The following is a 13,155-nucleotide window of genomic DNA, read 5'->3' on the forward strand; positions in this document are numbered from 1 at the left end:
CTCACCTTTTCCACCTTGTTGAAATGATTGCCTTTTATTGAAGAGCACATGCAATGCTGCCTTAGAATAAATGACACTATGTTAGATGGCAACATTATTAAAGTTTTTCCTCGATTTCCCCATGAAATCGAAATTTACGTTTTTTTGGCTTTTAGAATGAATATGTTAGCCTTACTGTTATCTATATGCTAGTGTGCTCCAAAACAATGACAACATTTGCAATCAAAAGCTCTAAAGCGCTAAAATGGCTAAAATTGGTCACTTGTTCACACATTTACTATTTTCAATTCAGGGAACGATTCAGACACGCGATTAGTATCACACGAACTCCCGTAGCACGTATACAATCTTCTATGGTCCAGAGACACGACAGCACAGAACGCATCATATGCGCGAGTTGCCGCAGTCCACAAAATGTATCAGACCCATTTGAATTTTGCACAGAATGCTATTTTTTAAAGCGATATGAAGGAAATTAGGAGGAAACTGTGGGTTTAACAAGCTCAGCGGCTCTGGCCGAGCTGTGATATAAACTAAACGCTATTGGCTATTTAAAAAAAGGAGAGGATGTTCGATATGTCCCGGCCCTGTCTTCCTGTTTCAGTGTAAATTACGTCAACACACTGAATGATGCTGCGCATTTCAAGGCACTCCAGTGGGCCTTTAAGTTAAGCTAAAGCTACCTTTTGGAACAACCTTCACACCAAGAGTGTGTCTGCAAAGCATGTTCGACATGCTCAATGACCACTCAAATTAGACAACAAGGCAATCAGCAAAGTGACTGGTAGCCAAGTGGATCTTGTTTCCCATAACCTACAACATCATCATCACAATGTCCATCATGCTGAATCAATGCCAGCAAGTGATGCTATACATATCCATGATGCTATTAAGACAGAAAATGGGGAAAAAAATTGCATTCAGACTTAAAAAATATATCCAACTACTGCCTCACAAGGCCGATTCCTTACTCAGACACAAATAATTGCTATGCGTTTTATTTAATCATTATCATATCAAGCAATGAGCGTATGAATGTAGTATAATTTGAAGTCATGTGTTTCTAAGTGCAGTGCTGCCTAATGCAGCATTCACACCGTGTCATTATTGATGGGCTTAGCCATTAGCACTATGAGGGCACAAAACATTGATCATACAGCAGTGAGTCCCGTCCCCCTTGCAACAGAGTATGCGTGTGTCAGAGGTCAAAGCCACAAGCACTGGAACATGCTTTATTTGTATGCCTATCATCAACATAGAAATGAGCAGCCTGGGGCGTTTACAAGATGACCGCTGTTAAAACTGAGTTGCCTTAAAGGGACATTGACAGCATGGATAGAAAATCTGAATCACTACTACTACAGCAGCACACAACAGAGAACACTGCACAGAATACTGTATCTCACAATGCACTTCTCACTTCCTCATTATCAACCATGCATAATGAAATAAAAGTGATCACAGCAGGGATTTTGACATCTGCCAAAAGATAATGTGTTTTATATATAATTAGGGTGTGCAAATAACAATAAACTTATAATTAATTTCATATACAATTTTAGTTATTTAATATTTGTCATATTCATTTGTTAAATTTCAAGATATTAAAATTGCTAACTATTTTGTCTAAATAAAAAATACTAATAAATAAAGCCAGTCACTTTAAATGCTGCAAGTGAATCGAGACATCACAATATTATAAGAGATTTGAGATTTTCTAAAATTTATATTAAACAGCAATATTAAAGATTAACTTTAAATGAGCGTTAGTTGATGGCAAATGTTATCTAAATGTAAAAAATAGGAGAACTTATCATATACAATTAAATATCCAATCATTAGTTTATACTGATCATAATATCGTCAAACAACAGACATGGTACTGATATGTGCATCCCTAAAAATAACTTTTATTTTTTTTAAACATTAAAAATACTTTGGAAATGTACATTTAATAACATAATTATATATATATATATTTTTTTTTTTATACATATTCACTTTAATAAGGTCATGTGAATTTCTATCATTTAAAAAAAAATCTATTCCATTCTGAATATAATCACATCTCTCAACTTCTTCAAGTGACCTTTGACCTGTCATAGAGCCGTCCTCATTTTCAGATAAGGCCATGTGAAACCTCCCCGGGCGATGCTCCGTCACTAACTGGGAGATAACGGCACAACTTCCAGCACTGTGGACAGATGGAGAGAGCCAGACCCCGCGCTGTACCACACTGTCCCATTCCTCCGGCCAATAGTCCTGACCCAATAAGAGAAAAACACAAACACACTTCCCACCATCCAACCACACAAACCATAAGGATACACCACAAAACAACAGAATATGTCTTCTGCGCCCTAAATCAGAGGAGCAGCGAGATTACGTCAGCCGTTTCACTGGAAAAATGCCGATTAGCAGGGAGAGGGATCTTTTGTCCCGGCAGCACATGCGCGGCGTTGAGTGTACTCGCTGTTTTAACCAGCGAGGTGGCTGATGTCTGAGCCGGGTGGCACACGATCGGCCTCTCTCTCGCTCACAAGCTCACACAGACGCGAACAGGCATGTCGTTCCCAGGTGCCCTTCCCCCCATCTCTGCCTGGCCATTCCCCAAGCATACGTTTGCTTCTCTCTGCTCCACACTTGTCATTTTACATACTGATGTGAAGATAGATGTGAAGATAACATGTTCCCGGGATCATAGAGAACCATACAAGAACAGCTGATAAAACACACCATAGAGGGATGCAACACACACAAGCCAAGCAACACATGCTATACTGGAGAAATCACTCATTACGCTAACAATACAGAGTGTTAAAGTTTGTTCTGAAAGAAAGAAATTAAGGATTTTGTCCTTTTATGAGGCTTCATTAAACCTCCATTAACCAACTGGTTATAAATAACAGCATTCAACAAATTCACGCACACACACACAAAAAGCTAATGAGATTGTCCAATAAAAATAAATAAACAAATAATACATTTAATAAATAAGAAAATGAATTCTGGGCTGATTTAAGTTATTTTTAGCCTCCAGAAACAATCCACTCCTTTGTTCTCAAAGATAGGCTTTGTTTTATAATGAAAACCCTGATCATTTATCTCTTGAAAATGTTACCAACGTCATTATTTTGTTTCATTCATAAACAAAAACGGTTTAAATCTCCATTATTCCATCTTGAATTAAACTCTCTAATGTCATCCCTAATTTTTTTTTATAAAAAAAGATTGTTAATGCTTTATGAGTTTATTTAAAGATGTGATTTAAAAAGTGTTTTTATTCTATTTGTTTATTCTACTTTGTTTATTTGTTGTTATTTGAGATATGAATATGATTTCCCTGTTATGTACTGCAACAAAAAAGGATAATTATTCATATAATGAAAGACAATGGGGTCCAAAATTGGTCGCTGGACTAATCATTACATGGGCATTTCTTAAAATGTCTTCTTTTGTGCTTCAACGAAGAAAGAAAGTCAGGTTTGGAATGACATGAGGGCAAGTACAGAATGTCAGAATGTTCATTTTTAGGAGAACTACCCCTTTAAATATCTATTTAGTCTCAAAAGTTTCTCCTAAAATGTTTTAGGAGGCATAAAAATGAGACATGCAAGACAGGGCTGTCGTTCTAATTTTCATGGGGCCTGGGACAACATTTTTAAAGGTGGGCTTCACCACTCCTCAACCAGGCCCAATGCTATATCAGAAAGGACTGTGGTGGGCCCCCCTCATCATGTTCCCGTCCAGTTGCCCCCTCTGGTGCAGAGCTATGAAATGAATGTGGACAGATCATTGTATAGCCCAGATCATTTTGGGAAGTATTTATTGAGAAATGCTCGGGTTAAAGGGACAGTTCAATGAACTAGGAAAAAAATGGAACACGTTGCCATCATTTACTCACCCTCGTATCATTCCAAACCTGCATGACTTTCTTGGAACATAAAAGAAGACATTTTGAAGAATGTTGGTAACCAGATTGAAAAAAAGAAAGACAAAAATTCCATCTATAATATCATATTTTTATGTTCCACAGAAGAAAGTCATACCGGTTTGGAATGATGACATAAGGGAGTAAATAATGACAGAATTCTCATTTTTGAGTGAACTATCCCCTTTAATACCATAATCTCAGGCTTTTGACAGCAGACTTTGCTGTCTTGGCAAACCCGAAGCACAGTTGGAGGCGATCTCTTCTGAAACCCCAGAGGAGACACATGTGAGATTTTCTCAGAATTAAAGTCTATTAGTGTTCATTAAGATGACAAACAACAGCACTCTTTGTATTTGACACTAATGTGCACAGTTTATGGAAAAGTTGTGGATTTATAAACGGCGTTCATTTGAATCAGACAAACATGTGAATGACATATCAAAATTTGAGATATGCAGCGCAAAAGAACACTGAGTTACAGACGTTGAAGCAAAATATGTGTCTCAACGGTCTCCCATATATCCCGACACACACATTGTATGAGGGGCGCAGTGGGTCGGGGATGCCTAGAGTGGGTGTGTGTGATGTATTGCATTGCTCAAGCAACTGCAATCCCTCTGTCTGTATTGATAAACAGCACGGAACCGGTGGGCTCCCGTAAAACCCTTTTATCCGACGACACACAGAAATAAACTTGTCCGCTACGGTCTGTTTTCATACCTGAGTAACCCGGGCAGAGGTATGGAGCCGGAGCCCGAGCCCAGCAATCCTTTCTTCCCACTCAACAGCTTCTCCACCAGCCCCACATTCCCGGTCCGCGCCGCCTCCAGCAGCTCGTGCTCCTTCCCCATCCCGGACACAAGTTTAATCCACGAGAACAAAAACAATCCGGACTGAACGGCGAGGTTTCCTATTAGTATTTCTGCAGCATGTTACCGTCAAACAGACGCTCCGCCGTGCGCTGCTGTACGAATAAAGCCGCTAGTCCATACTGGGGCTCAATGATGGAATGATGCACCGGATATTTACTGTAACGCGGTCCCGGTGCTGAACGGGAGGATTCGGTCCTCCAGACGGGCCGGTTGCCTGGAGACGGGGGTTAAAGCACGCTCACCAGCAGCAGTTCTGTCCGTGCGCTCTCGGTCACCGTACACACGCTGTTCTCTCTCTCTCGCTCTCTTTCTCTATGTGTGTGTGTGTGTGTGCGCGCGCGCGTCGTTGTACCGACAGCAGGGCGGCCCAGCATCAGTCTTTTCTCTCTTTCAGTTCCTATATGGCAGTCTTTCGTTACGAGAGGAGAGAGCTGCTCGGGCTGGGCGTGTAGTCAATGAAACCCTGTTACTGTAACCTTGTTTTGAGTTCACTGGCACACGAGAAGATATCATATCATATTTAAGGAACGTTTACACACTGTACTATGGTGGAGAGATGGTAATACTACTAATTGGTAATGTAGGCCTACCATGATATGATACAGCAAGGTAACATGGTAGATGTTTTTCTTTTCTTGCAAGGATACTGTAACCCTCTATTTGGGGACAATCAAGAATCAACTGTAGGCCTATTTATTCTACACATGAACAAGAATATGGGATTCATGTAAACATGTTTAATTAATAATAATAAATTCTATTTGAAATAAGCATTTCTCATACTCAAGCATTTTACAATTGTCATAACCGGATTAAGCCAATATTGCAGCTTGTAGAAACTGAAAAAACAAACAGCTGGGATTCTTAGCAAACAGAATATTCCCCCTAATATTTGTACTTTGTTCTAGTTGGTTATTATTTGGGGAACCAAATAATAATGTTCTAGAAACTTTATTTTTAGGTTTCATTTTACAAGCATGAAATAACGTTCACGGAATGTTCCGGGAATCAACAATTGTTAGCTTGATACATATAAATACATTAATCAGATGCAGTCTAATTAAACACCATTAAATACCTTGATCAATATAAATACTATGGTCCCTCGATTTTATGAAATTCACAATCCAATTCCAAAATTCTTCCATGGAACCACCACTGTGCTTTTTAATAAGAGCGTGTATATTTATGAGCTACATTATTGAAATACTGAATGAACACAGATTACAGGTTTTCTCAGGGTGTTGTTTACTTCACTAACATCTCCAAAGCATTACTTCCTGTGCCGTTCAGCTGTGAAGTCTTGAAGAGAGGGGAAAAAACAGTGCTAAATACTGGAAGAGGAACACAAGAAATGAAAGAGATGATCTGGTGTGTGTGTGTGTGTGTGTGTGTGTTTGAGAGAGAGAGAGAGGCAGCTGCAGGCCCACTGGGTGTTGGACAGAATCATTTCGACTTTGCCAAGAAACAGAAACAACCGGATCTTATGAGGCAGTTGTGTGCAAGCGCTCTCCATTACTCGCACAAAAACAAGCGGGTGTTCAGTGTCTATTTAGTTTCGAACTCCAGGAATAAACTCCTCCATAGAGCAGCAAACAGAGCTGTATTCATCTGCCTTAATAGGCAATGCATAAAGTGCGAGCACACACACACACTTGTAGGCCTGGCTTTGCAATTCATGAGAGTACCACATGAGACTGAGGTTGTATGAAGGTGAAGCCAAACCAAACTGAGATTACACCGACGGAAAGACTTTTTTTTTTTTTTGGAAACCCAGGGGAAAAGTGACCTTTTAAGTAGCACCTAGCAAAAGTGATTCATCGCCCAAAAAGTCACAAGTCGATGTAGAAGTCAAACCATTGTGGAAGTAAAAGCATGATACACAGTCTAGCTCCCATTTCATCGCTTTAGAAATCGTACCAGTTACTGGATACCAGTTAAAATGTGAAAAGTAAGGAAAACATCACACAAAAGCAACATGGTTTAAGGTCGCGATGTTACAGAAGTAGCGACAGATCTTTTCTTTCAATACAATCTCATTGAAATTCGTTACTATTTAAAATTTTGGTGAATTGGTGGCTAATTCGTATGAATGCGTACGATCTCATGCGTTCGTTTTCGTAAATCCCAATGACGGACATGTAGGGGTGGACCTTTATGTTTATATATTTATTTCTAATAATCATGCGTTTTTGTACGACTCACATCATACGAATTCGCCACCTTGTAACATAGTATTGTGACGTAGTGAAATTGATTCATGAAAAATAGAGAAGCCTATTGTTTCATTTGAAGTTAAGATCAAGTTATGATATTTTAATAAAAAGAAAACAAATGTATAAAATGATGAGGGAGGTCAACATTTTTTAAGTAGGTAATAAGCATGTGATTGAGAGCATGTGTGACAACATCTGATACATATGAAATATGGAACATCATTTATTATCACAAAAAAAAAAGAGCAGAGCTGAAACCCATGAATAAAATGTTTTAAGCTTTATTTCATGTCTCAGAACTTCAGCAGCTTCTGACAGTAACAAGAAATCATAATTTCTTAAGTTTGCTTGATTGAGCATCACTGTTCATCATTTGTGCTAAAGAGGCGGGACTCCATCTCTAAGAGGCGTGTCTATTACATATTGAGGCGGGGCTAGTGTTATAGGGGCGAGGCCTAGTACTACAGAAGAAAAGTTTTGGTTTCCTACAATCAGGTGTTTGACATCCAGCTCTCAATGTTCAAGTCCAAACATCTGAAAAATGTTCTCCAGATGGAAGCTTGCGTTGTGAAGAGCATCAAAACATTCATTTAGAGAACAAGATGTGAGAGAAAAATCAAGCAGAACCTCTGGAGAAGGTGTGCAGACACAGGCACTTGTAGAGGCCGCTGTCGAGAGGAAAAACAAGGGCAGGAGAGAGAGCAAACAACATTTTTGCATTCATTGTATTCCGTAATAACTAGATAGGCTCTTCTCTTTTAAAGCATAAATAAGAAAAGCCAACCGAACACATCCTCTTAGAATTCCCACAAATGCATATGTTGAGCTGCTTTCCAACATCCAGCTCTGTTTTAGTTTTTTTCTTTGTGCAGAAATGCTGGTAATCAGATCAACAATGTGACAAAGCAAAGGCTAAACATTCCAAGTTCAGAGTAAATTAAACACCTGTAAATGAATAATTAATCTCCTATTATGACTGTTGCAGTCCAAATGTTCAACTAAAAAGACAAACATGGAATGACACTGCATTTAGTTACAAATACTGAACTGATACCTGCAAACCTCAACACATCTGTTCATATAGTAAGACAAATCAACTTGTGCTATGCAAATCCTGTAGTGTGTTCGTGAACATAAATAATTCCGAAAACATTTTTACAGTTTTTGAGACACTAACATAAGAATGAATTGTAAAAATGTTGCCTACACCGATTCAATCGCACTTATAAAAAAAAAACAAACACATTCTTGTATTTCACAATTACTATACATAAACACAAATTTATTAGTTGCTAAATATTCTTTTTTTAATTCTTGTTAAACAAGTTCGGAAAACAGTGCAAATTAACTTTTTAAGACATTCCTCCAAAGATATGACATTCAACATCACACACCCTGACAGTGTGTAAGACTGTCCCGGGGTTAAAGGTCAAGGGTGGAATGTGCTGCAACACTGTGTATGATTGGTTAGAGAGAGAGAAAGAAAAAGTGATAAAGAATGTGCATTTATCACCTCTTTACACTTTCCCATGATCATTTAAGGGGGATATCTGCAGACCTCACAGACACAAAGAAATGAAGTGAAAGAAATAATAAAAACAGGAAGAGAGCAACAAAAGTGACATTTCCATAGGCTTGTCCGAAGTGTTGTTTTTTTTCTTGACTTTTTCTGATTCTGAAGCTTTGTGTGTACACTATAGTAAAGAACACTGTTCTTTAAGAGCAGATGCCACCGATTATAAAGTCTGGTTCCCGAGTGAAGTGAGAGCTCGCGGCACACATACCATTCTCCAATCGGCTGCAGAGTTTAGAGTTTTTCCGGCGCCGGGCCCCTCCAAGCACTCTGCTGCCCCCCTGTGGCGAGTGTCTGTCCTGTACGCACACACACACATGCACTGCCACTAGCTGTTGCTGCCCCCGCTGGTGAGTTTGAGACTCTTCATTTGATGCTGGAGAGAGTCTTTCTCCATCTGGGCTTCCGCTAGCGCCATCTTGGCTTTGGACAGCTCCAGTTTCAAGCATTCATTCTCCTCCACGAGCAGCTGTGTGGATGGAAAAGATCATTAGCTTGGCACACAAAAGTGTTTATGGTTTATCAGCCTGGATGCTTTGCTTGAAAGATAATTGCTATTGTGTAATTGATGTTAAAGGGGTCATCTTTTTGTCATTTAAGGTCCATTTATAAATATTAATCAGGGTTTTAAATGTTTTTAAATGTGTTCATGTTAAAATGTTGTATTGAATATGATAAACATGCTTTTAAGGAACATTTATTTGTATGTTTATCTCTCAATCATCATTATAATTGCATTGCATTACATGTTTTGCACCCACAATATTTGATCATGAAACAAAGCATTTAAATATCATCTTAATAAGACATATTATTGGAAGAAATAAAGTGACTGACATTTATATGCATGTTATGCAAGGAGTCTGTTTGTTACACTGTTATAAAGATCTCACTGACTTACATTACAAGCTATCATAATTTACTTTTACTTTTTGGTCAAATAAACTGCACTAAAATGCACTCTTCTTCTTGAGTATGAGCTCCCTATCTCTATATGAAACATAAAAGTCTGATGTATCAAATATAATATGCCCTTTTTTAAACTTTTTAAATTATTTTTCATATTTTGTCTAAAAGTTCAATAAACTTTAATTTAAAGACACACTATGTAAGATTTTTGATTAAAATATCCAAAAACCACCAGAACGATGTTGTATATTTTGTTGATTTGTGTACTTACATTATCCCAAATGTTTCTAAGAATGTTTAAATCCAGAGAAATAAGCCGTTTTAACCAGGACACGGACCATGTCCGTGCGTCGCCTTACCCGCGTTACCCGCGTTACCCTCGATTTCCGGTTTTATTTTGTAGAAACCATGGAAACACCAACGGCGCTTTAATATATTATGTGTTTTATTAGACAGGTGAGCAACTGTTTGGATACATTTATCGACAGAAAACGAATCATTGTTATACAGCTCAACACAGTCTTTTTGTTTAAATCTCGTTTTCTTAATTAAAGGTCCCATATTGTACACCTTTCTGAAGTTTTATTTTAGGTTTTGATGTTCTTAAGAATATATATTTGCGGTATAAGTACCAAAAACCATCTCAATATATTTTTACAGCTCCTTTCTCAGGAGCTCTGCCAAAAACAGGTCGATTTTGGCCTGTCTACTTAATATTCATGAGCCTCTCTTCTGATGGGCCTGTTGTTTTCTGAGTGACCAATCACCATTGGTGGTGGTGGTGACTGAAGGCGGTGACCGAGTAGTTCTGACTACACATTTATACAGAAGTCACAATGGCTCGTGAAAAGACACAGCTACTTTAGTAGGCTGTGTGCATTTGTCTGTGGATTGACTGTTTTGAAACTTATATGGTAGTTACATAGCCCCTAAACCTCTGTTATCATGAAAAAAGCCAGGAAATTTCCGTTTTGACAATGTGGGACAGTAATAAAGTACCATTTTTGGTACGCGACTACCATTTTTACCATACTTAATATCGATCTAACTCACTGCAGTGTGCAACAAGTGTCTCATATAGTAGCCGCCGAGCGAACGTACAGAGTAGCATTATAACAACTTTCATCACACTCAAATGTATCTAATATGATAAAACATACGCATGACCGGAAGCGGCATCTGCAGCATAATAAAAGCTCCACTGCTCTCGAGCCGTATGTCGCGCTTGTCTCTCATTAGCAATCGCTCCAGCTGCTTTCGTAACCTTAATACATTACCGGTTATCCATGACTAGGATTTCTGCACGAGTCCCGTCGTATTCTCCACCGGCTGTAGCGGTGAAGACAACAACTCCCATGATTCAGTGAAATCAAGGCGTCATCAAGCTACGCCTTTGTTTTGAATAAGCGACCTCTAGCGGCAAAAAATTACATAGTGTGCCTTTAAAAAAAAACTAATCGAATTTTTCTGGGTATGATTTCATATGTCAGGCTTTAGAGGGTTAAAACAGGCAAACCAAGACATGGTAAAAAGACTTACAGACATACATTTGTATATAAGGCGCAAAGTAAAACGTTCACATAAAGCTGCAATTTTACCCTGTGATGCATTACATCATGCAAAATGTACATATCGCAAATTGTACCTGTTCTCTACTTGAGGGGGTGGGGCTTGTGTGTGACAGAGGTGCAGTCTGAGTGGCTTTCGGCTGACTGGCCACACCTACAGGAACTTCAGGGACAGAACTGAGCCTGCTGTCATCCACATGCCCCGCCTTCTGAAGCTTTGGGTCCGCAGCGCGTTCAGCTGTCCGAGGGGAGAGAGGGGAGGGATGCATTTAGAACGTGCATTCCTGAGCTTTAATCCTATTTCAAAATAGTTCAAAATGGAGGCAAACTTTAAAGTAAAAGAGAGAGTGCATGCATGTGCCAGAGGGATTTAAATGGTGGGAAACGCTATAAGGAACTATTATAGTTTAGGAGTGAAAAAGGAAGCAGGAAGAGATAAACAAGTAGTAAGGGACATGAATAACCTCGTCCAATGCTGAATGAGCCGTCATCTTGACGATGGATAAGCAGATTATGAATATGCACGGCGATGGGCGTGGCTTCGGGCTCTGACGCTTTGTCACGGGGACCATCATCCTGATTTAAACACATATAACATGTCGAGGACACGGCAGAAAAAAAAAAGCAAGACCTACACTTTTGTGTGCGTTTCACTGACCAAAAAAGAGAAAACACTAAATAAACGAAGTGAAAGTTGAATTTGACTGATACCATTATGTTAATTTCTATCGATATTGCGTTCATTCTTTTGGCCATGATAAATGTGACAATGTCTAAATGTACCTTGAGGTTCACGTGTGTATCTTTGATGGCGATCTCCATGGGGAGGACCTGGGAGGCGGAGTCATCCCCCAGGAAGAGGGCGAGGTTTCGCAGCGATGTCATGAGGAAGTCGGCACTGAAGGCCTGTAGGCGGCACTGCAGGAAGCCGTTCTGTTCTGCGAGAGGAGAGTGAACCGCAGCCCCCGGGCCACTTTCCAGCCTTACTTGCACCTCTGGATTTAATAACACCACGCTGGGGTCAGACCCTGACCCGGAGCCTGCGAGAAACAAATACAATTAGAAATGAAGTAATGTCCTGATGTCATCTTTCACAGATTTGGATTGTGGTGCCAAAAATGTTTTGTTGGTTTAAAGGTTTTCAGTTTTGAGCCATGAAATGCTTCGTTCACACTGACAAAGTGAGTTTGGAAATATCGCAATTGTGATTTCTATGAATATGAATGACAAGTGAGAAACTTGTAAACTCGTCGAGAATTCGGGCATACACAAGCTGCTGAGTTGTGATGTCGTAAGGGATGGGTTGATGATGGAAAACTGATCTATGATATTGATGGTATCATATTTTACACCAATAATCTATATAATTTATAATCCATTAAAAAGCTACAATGATAGTACAGTACTATTAATACCGAAGTCCTCTGATTTCATTTTTTTTAATACAACCGATAACTGTTTCAGACACAAGATTGTACCAGCTCCTTTTGTATGAAACAAGTGAGAGCAATTCTGCACACGGCATCACAAAAGAAGCGCTGTCTTCAGTTACATGGATGAGCAGACTTTTATATAGTATAGCATTGCTATTGACGATGGTCATTATCAGGAAATAACAGACCTTGAAATTTTGTGACTGACCAATCAGAATCAAACATTTCAGAGAGCGTTGTAATAATTCATAATAATGAAAGCCTAACTCGAAGGTACAAGCCTAACGGGTGCACTTGAAGGCAGAAAGAGATTTTAGGTCGATAGTAAGCGTTCCTGCTGCTGGATAGCCTGGCGCGTCGCTTCACATTTGCATAACATTAAACATTTCTCAAGTACAGTTCCTGTTGCTCTCATTGAAAACGAATGATTCCAGGTCTCTGTCAGTGTCAATGCCCCTTAATACTTAAGCATAGATGCCATTACAAAAAAAATGCACGCAATAATGAAGCTCCACATGATGAAAACACCATCTACTCCATGTTTCTCCATGCAATGCGATAAGCATTGGAACTACAAGAACACATGAATGTGTACACAGTCATGCAGGAAACCAAGGGATCACTAATGAGTGGAAGTCAAGGGCCCGCTG

At 39.2% G+C, this 13,155-nt stretch overlaps 2 protein-coding genes across 5 annotated transcripts in view; both read right to left on the reverse strand.

The window, feature by feature from the left end:
• Window positions 1-5,122, reverse strand: part of anks1b (ankyrin repeat and sterile alpha motif domain containing 1B) — a 173,372-nt gene extending 168,250 nt beyond the window's left edge. For 3 of the 4 annotated variants that reach the window (XM_084407344.1, XM_084407343.1, XM_084407342.1), the window contains exon 1: window positions 4,655-5,099. In XM_084407344.1, the coding sequence (XP_084263470.1) occupies window positions 4,655-4,785 (131 nt within the window). In that variant the 5' untranslated portion in view covers window positions 4,786-5,099. Of the gene's footprint in view, window positions 1-4,654 lie in introns of all 4 variants that reach the window. The other variant, XM_084407339.1, reaches the window with a different exon arrangement.
• Window positions 5,123-7,283: 2,161 nt separating this feature from the next.
• The window catches only part of bltp3b (bridge-like lipid transfer protein family member 3B), a 36,029-nt gene continuing 30,157 nt past the window's right edge, over window positions 7,284-13,155 (reverse strand). The window contains exons 18-21 of the mRNA XM_084408179.1: window positions 11,856-12,112; window positions 11,537-11,648; window positions 11,150-11,310; window positions 7,284-9,064 (exon numbers count right to left, since the gene is read on the reverse strand). Coding sequence (XP_084264305.1) covers window positions 8,924-9,064; window positions 11,150-11,310; window positions 11,537-11,648; window positions 11,856-12,112 — 671 coding nt within the window. The 3' untranslated portion in view covers window positions 7,284-8,923. The remainder of the gene's footprint in view (window positions 9,065-11,149; window positions 11,311-11,536; window positions 11,649-11,855; window positions 12,113-13,155) is intronic.

Source organism: Rutilus rutilus (assembly GCF_951802725.1).
Source record: "Rutilus rutilus genome assembly, chromosome: 4".
In the NCBI taxonomy this organism is placed as follows: domain Eukaryota; kingdom Metazoa; phylum Chordata; class Actinopteri; order Cypriniformes; family Leuciscidae; genus Rutilus; species Rutilus rutilus.